This window comes from Carcharhinus amblyrhynchos, chromosome 6, assembly GCF_965287045.1.
Source record: "Carcharhinus amblyrhynchos chromosome 6, sCarAmb.v2.hapA, whole genome shotgun sequence".
NCBI classification, from domain to species: domain Eukaryota; kingdom Metazoa; phylum Chordata; class Chondrichthyes; order Carcharhiniformes; family Carcharhinidae; genus Carcharhinus; species Carcharhinus amblyrhynchos.
Window position 1 is genome coordinate 91,766,369 of NC_137329.1, and position 19,719 is coordinate 91,786,087.

The 19,719-nt window shown below is 40.1% G+C and overlaps 2 protein-coding genes across 2 annotated transcripts in view; one reads left to right on the forward strand and one right to left on the reverse strand.

Annotated features, from left to right (window-relative positions):
- ttc38 (tetratricopeptide repeat domain 38) overlaps positions 1-19,719 on the reverse strand; it is a 100,530-nt gene that overhangs the window by 67,927 nt on the left and 12,884 nt on the right. The window lies entirely within an intron of this gene.
- LOC145344099 (cystine/glutamate transporter-like) overlaps positions 1-19,719 on the forward strand; it is a 39,464-nt gene that overhangs the window by 3,863 nt on the left and 15,882 nt on the right. Inside the window, exons 3-6 of the mRNA XM_080190930.1 lie at positions 3,632-3,747; positions 7,897-8,022; positions 8,863-8,962; positions 18,730-18,774. Of these exons, the coding sequence (XP_080047056.1) occupies positions 3,632-3,747; positions 7,897-8,022; positions 8,863-8,962; positions 18,730-18,774 (387 nt within the window). The remainder of the gene's footprint in view (positions 1-3,631; positions 3,748-7,896; positions 8,023-8,862; positions 8,963-18,729; positions 18,775-19,719) is intronic.

The following is a 19,719-nucleotide window of genomic DNA, read 5'->3' on the forward strand; positions in this document are numbered from 1 at the left end:
CCCCTCATCTCAAACTCTCTTTTGATACACGAGCTCCAGATGTTGGAAGCATGCAACTCACCTCACGTTGTGTGTTTTTCCATACAGATACCCAAGAGGTACAATCTGGCCAAGCAATGGACAAACACCAAAAAGACTGTGATGGGATGATGAAGACACAGCACTGTAGCATGATTTCACATTCACTTACAGCCACTAGCTGCATATTGCTGAACATTTTTTTTTAAATTTCATAATATGTGGACATAATTAGCAATGTTAGCATAAGGCCCAACTCAAGCTGCCCTTGAAATGAGTAGTCATTTCAGAGGGTAGTGAAGAATCAACCACATTGCTGTGGCTCTGGAGTCACATGTAGGCTAGACTAGGAAAGTATGCAGATTTCCTCCCTAAAGGATATTAGTGAACCAAATGGATTTTTACGGCACTCAATGAGTTAATCACCAATACCAGCTTTATATTCCATATTTATTAATTGAATTTAAATTCCATCAGCTGCCATGGTGGGATTTGAACCCATGCCCTTACAGCATTGATGTAGCTCTCTGGATTACTTCTCAAGCCATCTTACCATGACACTACCAGCTCGCTATGAGAATCACCTGAGAGGATAAATTGGAGACATAGTGAGACACTGGGTATAAGTGGGCTACAATCAAGGCAAGGATGATGCTGATGTCAGCTCATCAGAGAGTGAGTAGATGCACAGGTTCAACTGTGGATCATTCTGATGAACACTTCAATGGGGCGATCTACAGAAGAACACTGATGGCAAGCTACAACCAGAATACTTGGCGCATTGTGAAATCTGCCGGAAAACTTGCTATAAATACCAAGGAGAATGGAGACCAGCATCAACTGAGCACAGAGCTTGGAGCCTACGCTTTCTGGCTAGAAAGATGGTGACCAATGGTATTCACACATTTGTGCACTCACCCATGATGGTCAATGTCACAGTTTCCATTACTGCCATGATGGCTGTGAATTAAGGTGTGCAGAGTGATCCAAAATACAATGTGCAGGGGTATGAGGGAAGTACTAAGTCATAATGCTCATTTGGAGAGCCAATGCTGACATGATGGGCTGAATGGTTTTCTTTTGCACTATAACAATACTGTGATACTGTGAAAGTCAGCAGCCTTCCACTAACTAAAGTGCAGCTTTTGGTGTTGCCATGCATCAAAGCACTAGGAAAGGCAAAGGAATGCTCAAGAAAAAAGCATAGTTCGATGTATATGTTTGCTTTGGAATGATTATTTTATAGAAACTTATTTTCCCATTGTGTGCAGGCTTTGTTGCTCAGCCTTTTGATTGATTACAACTTTGTCCGTTCAAGTAACCAGGCCAAGTCAGAGTTCTCTCCTGCCTCCAACTATTTGTTACTGCTACCATATTGATGCAGGGGATGGTCATTATGTGGCACTTGTGTGGCACAAATGTTACTTGCCACCTATCAGGCCTCTAAGTCTGAATGTTATCCAGCTCTTTCTGCATGAGCCAAAGATTTTCTTTATTATCTGGGGAATTGCAAATGGAATTGAACAATTTACAATAAACAGTGATCATCCTTTATCATAAAAGGGAGGTCACCAATTGAAGGACCTGAAGATGGTTGAGTTAGGAGAGGTGCTGATTATCTTTGTAAATAAGAGCTAATAGAAATATGTAACAATGAATGTAAAGAAAAATATAAGATAAAAAGATAAAGTCACCATAGTTTCAGGTGACTACTCTCCCTTTTGAGGAAGAGAGCTGACTGCTGGTGATTTAACCTGAGAGTCACCACACCTCAGGCAAAGGGCAAAGTTGAGAAGGTGGGAATTGAACCCATACTGTTGCTGTTGCTCTGTAACATGAACCAGCTATTCAACCAACTGAGCGAATGAAAAATGGCAGATGTGTACTTTGTTAGGTTATGGTTCACCTCAAAGAGATAACCATATTACCAGTAGAACAATGAATTGGATTTGTGGACACGAGTTATGTCCTTTCCAAAGGGGCAGCAAGGTATGCCTTTGTTGTGGTTGATACCAACAAGAACTAACAACAGAAATAAAATATCTTGTGAGCTGGATGTCTATCAGTTGGATAGTAATGGAGTAATAATCATAACATGCTGGAACCTTAACCTCAAGTTGTGTGAAGGGTGATATTAATGAGGTGGCAGTAGGTTAGGTTGGATGACAACGTTTGGATGCAAGCAACTTAAAATGTCATAGAGATTAGAGGACCCTGCTGGCCTGCTTCCTTAGAGTCACACATGTCCATCATCACTCCACTGTGGCTGTAAAGGTTGTGGACAAGACAATTTTGGGTGCCTGCACTTGAAAACGTGACAAGTGAGAGAGTATGTTAAGGAACTACATGCAGATTCCAGAGACCAGTGCTCGAGATATAATGATCATTTCATTTGTTTTACCCTTACAATATAACACTTTGGAACAAACATGAGGCAACGAGGTTAAGGGTGCTACATAGAATTGAATAGAATCCCTAAAGTGCAGAAGGAGGCCATTTGGCCCATCGAGTCTGCACCAACTCTCCAACTGAGCATCTTACTCAGTCACCCCCTATCCCTGTAATCCCATGAATTTACCTCACTAATCCTTCTAACCTACATATGTTTAGACACTAAGGGGCAACTTAGCCAATCCACCTAACCTGCACAACTTTGGTCTGTGGGAGGAAACCAGAGCAGCCAGAGGAAACCCATGCAGACAAGCGGAGACAAGCGTGCAAGCTTCACAAAGACAGTGCCCAAGCCGAGAATCGAACCCGGGTCCCTGGAACTGTGAAACAACAGTGCTAATCACTGTACCATTGTGCCACCCCTCCCATTTTGCTCGAAAGATTGCAGCAAGCAGTAGGGCTTTTTCTGGGAGGTTAGCAAGAGTTTCCTCATTTACCACGTCTGAGACAGATTCAGGAAAGCTACTGCTGACCTGTAAATGCTGGAACTCTGCAAGCAGCATGCACCCCTCATCTGTTGTCTTCTAACAAACCCAAACACAAAATATTGTTTACAAATGCTCTTAGAAAGCTACTACATTAGATTTTACTAGGTCAGTGTTAGGCAGGATCTCCAATTTTTCAAGTTAAAATAGCATTAGAATCATAAAGGCCCAAATTGGTTTATATTCACGAAGTACCCACCTGTGACCGGCATGCCTCAGATGCCGAAGAGATACTGGTGGCGGGCACCAATCTAACAGGAACAGGATTGTCAGTCTGCCCACTTTCCTTTACCTCCCATACTGCCATGTTCCTGAGAGAGGCAGGAAGGAGGATATCAAATTCCCTGTAACTTATTACGTATAAACCAAATTTGTTGTTTACACAGATCTTCAGAGAGACATAAAATTCATATCCCATGAGTGGTTTACCAACACTTCAATCCCGTCTTTGAGATGGCTAAATTATAATTTTGAATTTATTTAATGTGTCTTGCAGCTACAGTTCCTGGAATAAATTTGGTATTGTAATTTTAAAAAGTAATAGTGAAACTGAACTATATAGTTTAGAAAGGAGTGTTAGTTGTTTCTCACACATCTACTCTGTATAAAGTTTATATTCGACTCCACAATGATGTCTATTCACAACTCATTCATATATACTCTTTGTTTTTGAGCAGACCAGCAATCACTGCTGTTGTTGGCTTGTCTTTTGGTCGCTACATTGTTGAGCCATTCTTTGCCCCATGCCAAGCTCCAGCTTTGGCAGTAAAACTTCTCACAGTGGCCGGAATCTGTAAGTAACATTGTTCTGCCTGTCTGTCACATTAAATTTAGTTTGTCAATTTACAAGATTACGTACTCAGGTCTGAATTTCCTCTTGTTCATTTGACTTGTAAACACTGTTATTAGAGTGTGGGAGGAACAGAATTTGAACAGGGCTTGGTTATACCATTTAGCTTTGCCAGGTTTATTATTATCACAGTCTAATGTTACTAAGGTCTACAGGGTAAAGTATAAACAACCCATTTTGTTTTATTCAATTGCAGTAAGGAACATAACTTGCTTCAAAAGGGGGGGAATTTTAAAACATTTCCAAAAAAAATTTTCAAGCAGGTCCCAGCCAATTTGTACAGCAGTAAGATCCTTATCGGATTTCCCCCACCGTTTCTTGAGACAGGCACTCACAACTGCACCATTAGTGAAACTGATGCTGGGCTGAAATATTTAAAAACCCTTGACTCAGTCAGGTGTAATGTGATCATCAGCACGGATACTGGCTTAACAGAAGTCCCATCTCTCTGTATGAATGGAAAGAAAGCAGGATCAGAGGACATTTAGGCCAATTGTTGGAGATTGGAAGGATTGTAATTGTGACAATTCTTCTTTACTGTGTCAATAAAGGTCAACAGATAAATCAAAAAGGTGCATTGATTCATTTTGAAGAACTAGCAAGGGAAAAGAACCAATTTTGCAGAGTTCCCTTTGGAAAGCACAGTTGGCAACTTATGGGGCAGTATATTTAGCACAATTAGACCAAATTATAAGAACCATATTGGCACATAACTCCCATTCCCCAGATATTGTATCTGGAGGGGTAAAGTAATTAAAGTAAGGTCACAATAGTCCCAGATGACCGTAAGCTGACTTCCCCTTTGAGGGGTAGAGTTGCCTGGTGGTGATTTAACATGAGGATCACCACACTTCAGGCAAGAGGCAAGGTTGAGAAGGTGGGCCCTCATGAATAACCTCAGCTGTATGGGAATTGAAACTTGCACTCGGCAATCACTGGAAACCATCTGAAACTCTGATTTAAATTGCGGTTTTGTTTTGTCTGAACTGCCTTACCGAAACAATTGTCTGAGGAAAAGCTAGAAGAGTTAAAACCACATCTAACTCCTGGCTAGCTATCATTCCAACTGACCTTAACTCCCTGATGACCCCCATACTCCTGACAACCCCCAACTATCTCACCCCGAGACCATGAGGACTACCGTCACTGACCACCTTCTCACTGATTACCTGACCATATCCCCACTGACCATCCAGCCCCATCTTACCCTGCACGCTTACCATCTCCCTGGCTTCTCAAAGTGACTAGGGTCTTTAAACTTACCTGCTTTGCAGCAGTTAGCAGCATCAAAAAGGGAGCATCTTCATCCTATTTGACTTTCCTGCAATCGGCAGAAGGACTCAGGAACTCACTGCGCTGCACATTCTCCTCCAGCCTGAGTCAGAAGATCAGACAAGAAAGATGTGGTTACATTTCAGTGTGAATGTAGGAGCAGAGTGGCAATCCCACTTCTCAGAATCTCTGGCTGACTGTTGACTGAATATGCCCTATACAGGATATGCTGGAATCTTTCCAACTTGACTCTTGCAAGGTAAGAATGTAAAAAGCACTTAAAAGTATTTGCAGAAATGATTAAAATAGGAGACACAGCAAATATTTTGGGGACCAAATGAAGCTATAAGTAAATATTGATATGTCGTGAATAGGCAAAAATGCAGAAAATGGAATTCCATTTCAGTAAGTGAGAGATGGTAAATTTTGGTTAAAGCTATGTTGACAAGGGGCAGAAAGATTTGGGGGTTCAGATTTACAAAATACTACAAGCAGCACTTCAAATGGATAAGGCCATGAAAAAGCTCATGGAATAGTAAGTTTTATGGCAAGCAGAATGAAACATAAAAGCAGAGATGTAATATGGCTAGTCTTAACAAAACCTTGATTTAGACCACTCGTGTGCAATTTATGATTCTGCAGAATACAGAAAGGATGTCGAGGCCTTCAAGAGGGTTTGCAGAATCACTAAGGTGTCATATGATATGAGGAGATGCAAAACTGAAGAAAGACAACAGTTGAGACTCATGTTGTTGGAATAGCAAAGATTATGGGGTGATTTAATCGAGGTGTTTATAATTATTAAAAATGTGACAGTAGGTAAAAACCAACAGTATATTTAGAGTGGTTGAGGATTTTGAATGAGAGAACTTATATTTTAGATTAGGACAAAGAGAGGGAAAATTTTTATTAAAGGGTTGAATCTGTAAAATGCAGTAATGGGAATGGAGCCTATGGCCTGAATTTCATGCTGTAGCAAAGGTGAACACACATACACAGACAGACAGACAGACACACACACACACACACCTCTCGCCACTCCCACCGCTCCATAAAAGTAGCAAGCCCGCCCCTACAGAAGGGCTGTCAGTATTACTTGGCTTGATGTGAGACTTTCACTCACATCAGAAAGGAAATCCCACCTCTGAGAGCTGCCAGCCAATCAAATGTCCCAGAAATGCCACGGGAAGCAGTGACCACCACTGGAACTGCAACAATCCCAAAGGAAGTGTGTGCAACGGAGCTGTGCCTCAAGGTAAGTCTGGGGTATCTCCAGGGTCAGGCTGGCAGACCCTGTAAAGGAGCAGAGGGATTGCGGAATCAGAATAATGCAGGGGGGAAGGGAAACACTGGGGATGAAGACCGAGATGGAGGTTGGGGGGGGGGGAATGACTTAATTTGTCAAAGTTGGACAGAAAAGAAGGATCCCACTTGCCCAGCCGGCAACCCATCCAGCTAGCCAATAGCTTGAGTGGATTTGAGGGGCTGAGTATGCACTGAAAAAGGTGCCAGTAAGAGCAACCCCTCAACACCCTGCTTGCCATCCCACCACTGGAGGCTAGAGAAAAAAAAATCAGCCTTATGTCAACCTATAATAACGGGTTTAATAGATGGGTGAAACTGTATACAACATAGCAAAATATTACCATCGCAACACCATTTTGCATATCTTTCATATCATGTATATTAAAATTTATGCTCTACCAAAGGCAAAAACAAGGAAAAACTAGCCAAGGAATTTAATAAATGTTTAGTTAACAGAATCATTGCATAACAGAACACTAAATGTTAAGAAACTAATCGTATATTGGTTAGATTGCGCATGTATAAAGCAGTCCATTTGATTGGCCACTCTTCCCACTAGCCTAAACATCCAATCTCTGCCTCACTGACATACCAGGGCTACAGTGGATACTATTTGCAGAATCACTGCACCAATGTACCAAAACGTCTTCAGTAGAACCTCCCAAATTTATGGTCTCTCCCACCCAGAAGTATAAGAGCAACAGGCATGTGGGAACATCATCACCTCCAAGTTCCCACCCTAACTTGGTAGTGCGTTACCATTTATTGCTGGGTTAATGTTCTCAAATTTCTGATTCAGAGGCATTGTGGGAGCAACTTACCGCAAGGCCTACAGTGATTGGAGACAATGGCACCACCATAGGTTCAAGGGCAATGAGTCAACAAGTGCTGGTCTTGCCATATCCCAACAATTAATTTAAAAGAAACATTAATAAAAGTGCAAAGTCCTGTGGATGTTGGAAATTTACTTTAAATATAGAAAATTCCGGAAATACAGCCAGATCTGTTGGGTACCTATGGAGGGAGAAACCTGAATTTTGCCAAAGTGTTGCTGGCCTGAAACATTAATTCTTTCTCTCAACAGACTTTACCATGATACTTGGGATGAGGTGGCTAAATTAAGTAGCTGAATGAAACATTCAAAACTACTAGCATTTTTTAGGACAAACTGCCTTTTAGCCTAGCTGGCTGATAAAGTTGGAATGGAGTACACATTTCAATGACTATGACAGTAAAACATTCCCGCACCAATCCCAGTCTGAAATATTCTCATTAACATGATACTTAAGATGAAGTGGCTGAATGAAATAGTTGAACTCTCAAAGTTTGCTTAAAAATTAATTTGATGTACATCTTGTGTAAATACTGGAAAAAATACCACATGCAATGTTTTGAATTTTGATTTGAGAATTTTAGACATTTACTGTTTTTTAATTATAATTTTAAGAAAGCACTGTTGGTTTTATTTGATATCTTACACAAATGTGACAAGTGTCTTTTTTATACTTTCTGCAGCATTGGTGGTATATGTAAATTCCTGCAGTGTGAGCTGGACTGCCAGAATTCAAGTCATCCTCACAATTTTTAAACTGGCAGCATTGGGATTGATCATTATTCCAGGGATGATGGCCTTGTATCAAGGTATGATTTATCCAGAAAAAAAAGACACAGGGCTGAAATATCCCAGATTTGGGCAAAGCCAGAATCAGGCGGGGAAAAATGGTTTTGAAGCCATTAATGGCAATAGTGGTTTTCTCTGGAATATACTGCCGGATACAGAAAAATAGACTTCAACAGGTGGGTCCCATGATAGAAGACTAGTGGGGTGGCTGAATCAGAAGCTGTCTACGTTAGAACAAGAATTCCATTTTGTAAGCTTTGTCAATTATTTCTACATGCACCTGATATGTTCATTGGAGTTTAGAAGAGAAAGACGGGATTCATAGAAACATATAAAATTCTAACAGGGTTAGATAGGGTAGACGCAGAAAGAATGTTCCCAATGGTGTGGGAGTCCAGAACTAGGAGTCATTCTTTGAGGATAAGGGATAAACCTTTTAGAATGGAGGTGAAGAGAAATTTCTTCACCCAGAGAGTGGTAATCAGTACCACAGAAAGTAGTTGAGGTCAAAACATTGTGGTTATTTCAAGAAGAAATTAAATATAGCTCTTGGGGCTAAAGGGATCAAGGGATATTGGGGGAGGGGAGAGATCAGGAAATTGATTTTGATGATTGGCCATGATCATAATGAATGGCAGAGCAGGCTCAAAGGGCCAAATAACCTACTTCTGCTTCTAGTTTCTATGTATCTATGTATATACCAAGCTATAAATATGATCCATCCTTTTTGGTGGACTCGATTCTTTATCAGATCAGTCATTAAAGAGTTACTGAATGTTGGCAAGTTGAAACAAGTTTGTGATCTATAAGACTTCGAAATCTTTATCTTGAATTGAACTCGGGTTCTGCTCTTTTCACAGGTCGCTATGAAAACTTTCAAAATGCTTTTGACAGTAGTACACTCACATTAGACAGAATTCCACTGGCTTTCTACTCAGGCATGTTTGCTTACAGTGGTTGGTATGTAAGCAGTTTAATGATTTCCAACATATGAGCTGAGATACAAGGGGAGACTAATGTTCGCATAGCGTGAAGAGCTAAGCACACTAAATTTTTCTTATTTTTGTCTATCAGTGATCTGAACTCCAAGGAATTCACTTTTAGACACCAGTTGTTTCCAAGTGAGCCATTTCTTGAATCCCTTCCATTTATGAAATTTATCTATGGTGTTCTTTGAGAGTTATTTCAGCCAGTTGGCACGCGGAGGTGATAGGAGGCTGCAGGATCCCTTTAGTACACCACTTCCACATCACAGGAAAGAATAACTGTCTTTGGAGACCGGGTACACTGCTTGAATTTACTATACATTGAAAATGTATTATGGTGCGGTTGAATAGGTGATTTGAATAAAAAAAAGACTTGATGTTCTTTTCAAAGGCAATTCATAAAAAGACAAATCAACTAGAAGAGAAATGATGCAGAACAATGTTGTTAGCAATGTACTACAATGTGAAAAGCGCAGATTTAGTGCATGTGGTAAAAATGTTTGGAATATTAGGTAAGATTATGATCCTATTTTATGTAAAGAGAGCAATAATTGAATCCAAAAGAAATGGGGATATGAATGCGTGTGAAGGGAGTCATTGAAGCAAAACATGTGGAAAGAAAATAGCTTGAATTTGGAGAGTATGTTGTTATGGACAGGATGAGGAGTTAAAGTAGCACCAGAACAAAGAACAAAAACAAATAACTAATTTCTTCTCCAACTATCTGTTCATAAACAAAAAGGACTTTCTCATCTATTTCCCTTTTTACAAGCAGTGGTGTATTTTCCAAAAACTTAGTTTTTAGTATGATTCAATTTTCTGTTAATAACCTCCACAGTAAACTCGAGATTGGATGAAAGGGTTAGTTTATTGAACACATTCAAAATGTGAAAGGAAGGTTCACAACATCACTGTCACAGTCAGATGGTAAAGAGAATGAAAGAGGAAGGGAGGCATCACAGTATAGAGACCACAGAGAAAATAGATATTGGTTGACTTGGGTTCCAGGGTCCAGAATCAAAGTACAATGGAGTCATTTCTTCTCGGAGTTTGGCAGACCGAAATCCGATGCTGTATAATTTCACTTTTTGAGTGGTGTTGACTTCAAAAGATGAAATAGGTATGCAGTGCTGAATCAGTCTTGTAGGCAATGATACAGAACTTCAAGCATTGTAAATGGAGCTAGGTGTTCAACCTGGACAGAAATGTTTTCTGTGTGGTTGCTAGTCAGATGCTGAAGAGCAGACTGAGCTATTCAGCTCAGGAAGGCAATATTACTTGATCAACAAACCAGAGGCCTATATCACATGACCCCCACATCTCAACCAGGCCTTTATCATCCAGAGTTTAGCTGGGTTGCAAAGACAGTTAAGCATCCCAGCCATTATGAATTGAAAGGAATTCTTCTGGTGCCTTTTGTCTGGAGAGACCCTCTGTCTCCTGCTGACAAGCTCAGGTTATCAAATGCAAATAGCCTTTGTGTAGCTCACTTTGAAGTTGGGCTGTGTAGTTCCCAGATGAATGCTAGTGGCTCTTCAGAGATAATGAAGTGTGAGTTTCCTGAAAAAGCAAAATATCTTCTTTTATTCTGGAGTCACCGACAAACATACGTTCAGCTATTTTAGGAATCTCCTTCAGCCAAGGTCCAGTTTTAAAATTTTAGAAATATCAATGGGCACATTATCATAAAAAATGTACCATGTAATGTCATGGTATGCAATGGTGAATGAGGGATATGTATGAATGGAGTGATGGGTATATGGATGGAAAGAGGGGTGTAACATTTGAATGTGTGAATGAAGTGAGAAATGGAGCATGTAAATAGAGTGAAGAGTGTAGAAATGGTACGCGGAAGTTTTAAATTGAACGAAGGTTGACAAAAAATAACAGATCGAGGGACACATTTGAGTATGAGAGAAATATAAAAACATACAGTCAAAGCATCTATAAGCATGCAAAGAGAAAGCAAGAAGTTAAAGTGAGCAGTGGTCCCTTAGGAGGTGAGACTGGCAATTTAATAATGGGAATAGAGCAAATGGGGGGAGACTTTTAACAAATAAGTTGACCCATTTTCACAGAAGACAATGACAATAGCATGCCACAGATATTAGAAAATCAAGGAGCAAAACATTGGAACTTAAAACAATTACTATTATTGCAGAAAAATTAATGGAAACACTTGTGGAATTTCAGGCTAAAAGGTTCCTTGGAACTAATGGCCTGCATCCTCAGATTATAAAATAAGTGGCTGCAGAAATATTTGATACATTGGTTGTAATAAGAACAGAAGAAATAGGAGCAGGAGTAGGCCATCCAGCCCTTCGAGCCTACCCCACCATTCAATAAGACCATGGCTGATCTGTCGCTGCTCAGTTCCACATTCCCGCCCTCTCCCCATAACCCTTAATCCCCTCTCTTAGCAAAAACCCATCAACCCGCGTCTTAAAAATATTTAGTGAGGTAGCCTCCACCACTTCAACGGGCAGAGAATTCCAGAGATTCACCACCCTTTGAGTGAAGAAATTCTTCCTCAACTCCGTTCTAAACTGCCCCCCCTTTATCTTGAGGCTGTGCCCCCTAGTCCTACTGTCCTTTCTGAGCGGGAAGAGTCTCTCCACCTCTATCCTATCCATCCCATTCATCATCTTATACGTCTCAATGAGATCTCCCCTCATTCTTCTAAACTCTAACGAGTACAAGCCTAGTTTATTCAGCCTCTCCTCATAGCTCAACCCCCTCAACTCCGGCATCAGCCTAGTAAACCTCCTCTGCACTCCCTCCAAGGCCAAAATATCCTTGCGTAAGTACGGCGCCCAAAACTGCACATAGTACTCCAGCTGTGGCCTCACCAATGCCCTATACAGCTGCAGCAAGACCTCCCTACTTTTATATTCAATCCCCCTCGCTATGAAGGCCAGCATCCCATTTGCCTTCCTGACCACCTGCTGCACCTGCAAGCTGGGTTTTTGCGACTCATGCACAAGGACTCCGAGGTCCCTCTGCACCGTCGCCTGCTGCAGTTTTTCGCCACGTAAGTAATAATCCTTCCTACCATTATTCCTACCAAAGTGGACCACCTCGCACTTGCCAACATTAAATTCCATTTGCCATTTCCTGGCCCATTCGCCCAGCCTATCTAGATCCTTCTGTAGACTCTCCACACCCTCCGCACAATTTGCCGTTCCACCAATCTTGGTGTCATCAGCAAATTTCGACACCATACACTCGGTTCCCTCCTCCAGATCATCTATATAAATAATCATAGAATCCTTATAGTATAGAAAAGGCCATTCAGCCCATCAAGTCTGCACTGACTCTCTGACAGAGTATCTTATCCAGGCCCTCTCCCATGCCTTATCTCTGTAACCCCATACATTTCCCATGATTAATGCCCCTACCCTACACATCTTTGGTAACTAAGGGGCAATTTAGCAAGGCCAATTCCCCTAATCTACACATCTTTTGACTATGGTAGGAAACTGGAGCATCCAAAGGAAACCCATGCAGATATGGGGAAAATGTGCAAACTTCATACAGACAGTCACCCAAGGCCAAAATTGAATCCAGGCCCCTGGAATTGTGAGGCAATAGTGCTAACCACTGTGTGACTAAGATGCCCATAATCTTCAAAAAATTCCTACCTTCTGGAAATGTCCCAGCAGACTGGAAAACTGCAAATATGATACCTCTGTTTATGAAAGGAGGGAGCCGGAAATCCAGAAACGATAGGCCAGTTAGCCCAGCATCCGTCATCGGGAATATCCTAGAACCCATTCTTAATGAGGTAATGGCAGGATATTTAGTAAATTATAATACAATCAGGGGGAGTGAAACAAAACATGTTTGACAAATTAATTTGAGTTCTTTGAGGATGTAACAATCTGTGTGGAAAAAGGGGGACCAGTAGAATTATTATGTGTGTTTTGTGGCGGTAGATGTGGCTTGCCATTGGCTGGCAGCAGGATGTTCAAGGCTCAATGTTTTTCAAGGATTTTCTCATGGAATGCACCCTTGTTGCTGGGAAACCTGAAGGTTTACCCAGTGGGACGTGAGCAGTTTCTGTTATTTCAACCCAGACCTGTATTCTGCAGGTCCCTAGGTATTGACATGCATGTGTAAGCCACGGGGATGGCTCTTGCATTACTGTTAAAAGAGTTTTAATAATATAAGATTGACATTGGTGGGATCATGCTGCCATGTATTGTTTAATGGGCTCACCATTTCTCTGGAATCTCTGGTGGAATATATATGATCACAACTTTCTTTGGCCAGAAGTATTTTTCAAAAGCACTTACAGCTATATCAAACATAGATGAATCTTCTGTGAATTGCTTGAATATTCACTGGCTCTCTGCTCTGAAACAATGTACAGGTATCACTTTCTAATAGACTTGCTGCTGCATTTGGACTGTCCAACTCCCTATAGTGAGCAATGGGCCCTGAACCCTGAAGTCCATCGATCCCACAGCAGGCATGGCCGGATATCCTGGCAAAGAATGTAAAGCTTCAGAAATTGGTAGATTTAAACTTTTCTCCATCATCCTCATTACCTTTTTATTGTACGTTTTATACCTCAGATCTATGCTGGGATGAGCCTCGCTTCTATGTGTGCAGCAAATTTTATTGACAGTGTTTTAAAATATCTCCTCCATGCTACAACACAGACATCCGGCTCTTTCTACTGTTTGTTCACTTTCTCTGAGTCCATACGCAGGCTTATCTAATCAAACACAGTAGGATGTTTTGCAACCCAGCCAAATTCTAGGCAATAAAGGCCTGGTGGAGATATGGGGATCATGTGACTATTGCCTTACTAAGCTGAATAGATCCGTCTACACACAGTATGCATCAGTAGTAAACAGACTCACAATCAAAAAAAAAGAACAATTGAACACTACAGGCAGTAAGTAGATTTTTGATATTTAAAACTTCTCACCTGCTCCATTTCCAACAAGCTTTAAGTTAAATTCTGTGCCATTAATTGAGTCTCACATACCACACTCTCAGATTGTCTCAAATAGACATAATAGATTTCCAAGCACTATCTTGAAGAACAGAATTCTTGATGTCCTGACCAACATTGATCAACATCACAAAAACAAATTCTTTATTCATTTTCACATTGCTGTTTGCAGGAACTTGCTGTGCACTAATTGGCTTCCCTACAGCAGTGACTGCAGGTCAAAGTAGTTTACTGGCTGTAAAGTGCTTTGGGACACCTTGAGGTCATGAAAGGTTTTGTATAAATGAAGTCTTTCATGCTTTTTACCAATGTGTGCACCATTTGAATTGGGACTGCAATAGCTCAGCACAAAACCCATCAGCTTTGAATGCATGATTTGGATCAAGTCCAGATGAATTGAGGCAGTTTGACTGAGCAACTGGACATAATTTATTCACAGTAAAAGCAGAGTTCATGACTGATTTGGTTTCAATGGAAGTACCAAAAATTCTTGGAACGTTTTAGTCACTCATTAAGAGAAAACCGAAACAGATTTTTAAGATCCTACAAGAAGAAAAAATTTGAAGTGATCTCCAGCTAGCAAGTGCTTAATTTTTTTGTTATATAAAATTATACTTAAAGAATTCAAGAATATCCTGTTGATTAATTTTATACCGCTAGTGTATTTATGAATTTGGACACCATTGCTCTCTAGGATATGTCTTCACCATATTCTATCTGGTGAACAATGATGACTATTATTAACTTGTCCACATATTATATAGTAATAAACACTGCCTCCAATCTACAAGATTCAATCACATTCTGAAAGATAAAAGGCTAGTGTACTATGTAATATGTAAAGTTTCCAGCTCCTGACCAGTGTCTGTTGGCTCTATATTCTCTGTGAAGACATGAAGATCAATGTGTGACTTGAGGCATGATGCAGGAGGGAGACCTTCAGATTCTTGGGTCACTGGGGCTAATTCTGGACCAGGAGTCAAATGTTCAAAACGGATGGCTTATACTACAACAGGACTGGAACAGTGTTCTCATGGGAAGGTCCAGTAGTGTGAATTGGTAGGATTTAAAATAAATTGATAGAGGGGTAGGTAACAGCATACAGAAGTAGAAAAGCGGAATAAAGTACATAAAGGAATGAGAGTGTTGGATAGTACTCGTGAAGAAATAACAATCACAAGAAATTTAAAAAACACAAGTTTAGAACAAAGATTTGTAAGTACACAAAGTGTGGCCAATAGATTGGTAAGTTACAAGTGCAAATAATCATGTGAGAATATGATGTCATGACAATAATGGAAACACATAAGGACTGGACTCCTAATATTCACAGATACAAATGGTTCAGAAAAGATCAAGAAGAATAAAAGGAAGGTGGGATTGCAATACTGACTAGGGAAGATGTTGAAATGTTGGGAAGGAAGGATGTCTTTGAGGTTACAAACACAGAATCTATTTGGCTAGAGTTGAAAAGTAAAAAGGGCACGTTCACAATCCTGGAGGTATTCTATGGGCACTCAAACAGTGAGGTGCATAAAGAACAGCAGATTTGCATGGAGCTCACAGAGGTATACAAAAGTTACATGCAGGATCTTTTGGTCCCACCCAACCGGGACCCGAAATTCCTGCCCACATTCAACGGCCTTTTTAATGGTCTGTAAAATTGTCCATCCTGCCTGTGATGATTTCCACAAATTCCCAAAATAAATTGCTGTCTTAAATTCATCTGTGGGACATGGGCATCGTTGGCTGGCCAACATTTATTGCCCATCCCTAGTTGCCTGAGGGCAGTTGAGAGTCAACCACATGGCCCTGGAGTTACATGTAGGCCAAACCAGGTAACGACTTCCAATTTTCTTCCCTAAAGGGCATTAATGAATCAGATGGGTTTTCCAACAATCAAAAATTGTTTTTACAGTGATCAGTAATTCTAGATATTTTTTATTGAATTCAAATTCCACATCTGCCTTGGCAGGATTTGAACTCAGGTCCCCAGAACATTAGCTGAGTTTCTGGATTAATAGTCTAGCTATAATATCATTAGGCCATTGGCTTCTCTGGTAAGTAAATAGTAAGGAATAGGGTGGGCAAATTAGGGATAAAGAAGATGATATATGCTTTGAGGAGCAGGTCAAGACTAATACTTAATGAGTACTTTGTGTTGACGTTTATTAAGGAAGAGATGTTGATAAAATATTGGTAGAAGCGGAGATGGCAAAGGGAATGAATGGAATGGAAATTGATGGGCAAGATGTACTGGAAAGGTTGGCTATGCTGAGAATAGATAAGTTGACTGATTGGGAAGGCTTGCATCCTAGGTTGCTAAGGCAGCTGAGATAGTGAAAGAACTTGCCATAATCTTCCACCTTTGCTAGGCATAGGCACAATCCCATTTGCTTTCTTGAGCCAAAGGGTCATATGTGCCAGGGGATTGGATTAAATGCAAATGTAATGGCCTCAATTGCAAGAGGATTGGATTACAGGAATAAAGAAGTCTTGCTTTGGTGAGGCCATAAGGTTGGATATACTTACATTGGAGGCAGTACAACAAAGGTTCAGTTTAGAAGAATCAGAAGTGATCTGATTGAAATATGCAAAATTATGAAGGAGCTTAACAAGATAGATGCTGAGAGGTTGTTCCTGCTGGCTAAGAAATCTATAACTATACAGTACAGTTTCAGGATAAGGGATTGATCATTTAGAATTAAGATTAGCAGAATCTCTTCAGAGTTGTGGATCTTTGGAATTTTCTACCCTCTGTGATTATGAGTGCACCCATAAGGCTGGTATAGACAGATGTTTATTCTCACAGAGAATTAAGGGATATGGGAAATAAGTGAGAGAATGGAGCTGAGCCTGAAATCAATCATCATCATATTGAATGGTGGAGCGGGTGTGATGAGTTATTTGATCTTCTCCTGTTCCTATTTCTTATGTTCTTAAGAAAGGTATAAGTATATTCCCAGTAACTACAAGCTGGTAAATTTAGGATCAGTGATGGGTAAGGTTTTACAAACAATAAAAAGCAAAAGTTAATACACACTTGGAGAATTTTAAATTAATTCAGGAGAACTAACATGGATTTGTGAAAGGTAAATTATGTTTCATTAAATGAATTCAATTTTTTGATTAAATAACAAATGAAGGTAAATGGTGTGCGGGGCCAGATGAGAAACTCCAAGGTATACTATGAAGTTAACTGAGACCCCAATTATTTTTGATTAGTGTGAACATAAGTTGATCCACTCCAGGTGAGATTCAATTGGTAAAAGTTATGTTAATTCTTGTTATATTTTAACTGTGTTGTTAAAGTTTGTTTTAATAAAAGCTTCTGAGTAGGTCAATAGTAATACTTAAACATGACAAGGTATAATGCTCAACTGCTGGCCAATTCTATTAGTTTCAATTTAAGCAATATCCCCATTGACTTAAATTCCTCTTCAGAATAGACTTATGTGAATTTTCAGTCCTCTAGCCTTTTAACCTCTCTGGATAGAGATGTAGAGAGATACCCATCTTTTGGTTCTCAAATAACAATCTCTAGAGGAAAAATCTGTCTTCCAACAATATAACTCCAGAGAGAGAAAGAGAAAATATGTCCTTGTTTTTTTGCAGACTTCTGGAGAGACACCTAGGTTCTAGCAGTTCCCCAGACTTCAATTTCCAGAAAGGATGAGGGGAGAAAAACTACTGTTTCTTTTCAAATTCAAACAACAACTAACTGCTTTTTTCTCCCCGCAAGCTTAGCTCCACCTACATGACTTTCTTGCCAATCAAACTAATTAAACCCTACTCTGAACCCCCAGGAAACAACTCTAAGAATAACAATAAGTGCATTAGTCCAGATTAAAACAAATACTCCAATAATTGGGAGCAATTAACCTTATGCAGAATCAGCAAGTGGGCTGCTGGTTGTCAGACAATTGGTACCATAATCAGGGTTGAAGTATAAAATTGTGCCTTAGAGGAAACAAACACAAAAAGGCACAGTTTTGTCACAAGACATTGTCTATATCGACTTTAATTTGCCCTTGGGCCTACTAGGCTCTTAAGTGGCAAACTAATGTATTTTTCCTGAAGTTTAGAAGCCTGACTACAGGACCATAATAAATTCAGCCCCATGACTCCAAGTGATGATACACAACTTTCTGAGAAGGGCACATTGGTCTCAGAATGACTGTTTATCCTAATAAAACTGGCTAATAGTGCAATATTTTCTATCATCCTGGACATCCCATACATTCTTTAGGAAACTGTTTACAACAATGGTGGTAATTTGCACCATACTAACCTATACATGGCTCGGAATCAAGCTCAATTTATAAGAACATAAAAAATAGGAGCAGGAGTAGGCCATCTAGCCCCTCGAGCCTGATCCACCATTCAATAAGATCATGGCTGATCTGATAGTGGATTCAGTTCCACTTATCAGCCCGCTCCCCATAACCCTTAATTCCCTTATTGGTCAAAAACCTATCTATTCATTGTGCTTACAGAAAGAATCGTCAAGCCACATAAACAATTCAAATCTGGTAGAGACAAGCCTGAACTATAATCATCTATGTATGCTACCAGTTGAAAGTGGTACATATAGTATGTGTACACAAGTATAATGTGTATGAACAGATCATGTGAGTGATGCATATTAACTCAGTAAAAAATATGCTATTGATGTGTGTTATGCTGTATGTCAAGAGATGAAGAGGACTAAACTGTGAATAGCAAGGTGTAATCATTGCATGCTAAGCCTTCTTTAAATTCTGAATTTCTTCTTTTAGGTTTTATATGAACTTTGTCAGAGAGGAGGTAATTAACCCAGAAAGGTATGTATTACAATTGTATCAAAACTAACAAGTAAATATTAAGTTCTATAATTCTTCCATCAGATGACCATGGGTTTAAAACACACTCCAGCATTTAATCTCTAGCATTTAAAGCCATTTGCCGGAACTCTACCACCTCGCCTACCATGGATTCAGATCAGGTGAGGGGCCAACAATGGAAATGTCCATTGACCTTGAGTGGGAATTCCTGGTCTTGCTCGAACAAGACAGTAAAATCCTGCCTATTGTGTTTCAGAAAAGAAGCATTAAGCTGGGGTTTGGCCTGCCTATTTAGATGAATACAGAAGACAGCGTGGCATTATTGAAAGAGGAGCTAAGGATTTCTCCCAGTATCTTGGCTAACATTTACTATCAATTAACCGTAATTAAAAACAAATTTATTAAATTTCATATTTTGTTGTCTGTGGGAGCTTGCTGTGGATAGAGTGACTGTGGGCCCTGATAACATCCCAGCAACACTGAAGACTTTGATGCAGGGCTAGTCATGATCCTAGCTAAGTTGTTTTAGTACAGCTACTACATTGGTACAGAGAAATTAATGTGAGGTGAGAGTGAAGGCAGCATTTGACTGAGTGTGGTTTCCAGGAGCTCCAGCAGAACTGAAGACAATGGGAAGCAGGGAGAAAACTCCACTGGTTGGAGTCACAGATCTACCATAGAAAAGGGGCCAGGATATTTTGGATGGCAGGCTTTCTTACCCCACCATCTGAGGTCAAGACAATGTATTCACACAGCTTTTATTTGAAGTCTCTGAGCCTTTCTAGCATGCTGAAATATTTGAAACCCTCTCAATTCCATTGCAACCTTTGATCTTTGTGAATTTCATGGTACAATGCTTTGAAATAGGCTTCCATTGACAACTTGATGGATTTCTTCCAGTCATCTGTGTCCCTTCACAAGAATGCATTTCAAGTACCTCCATTG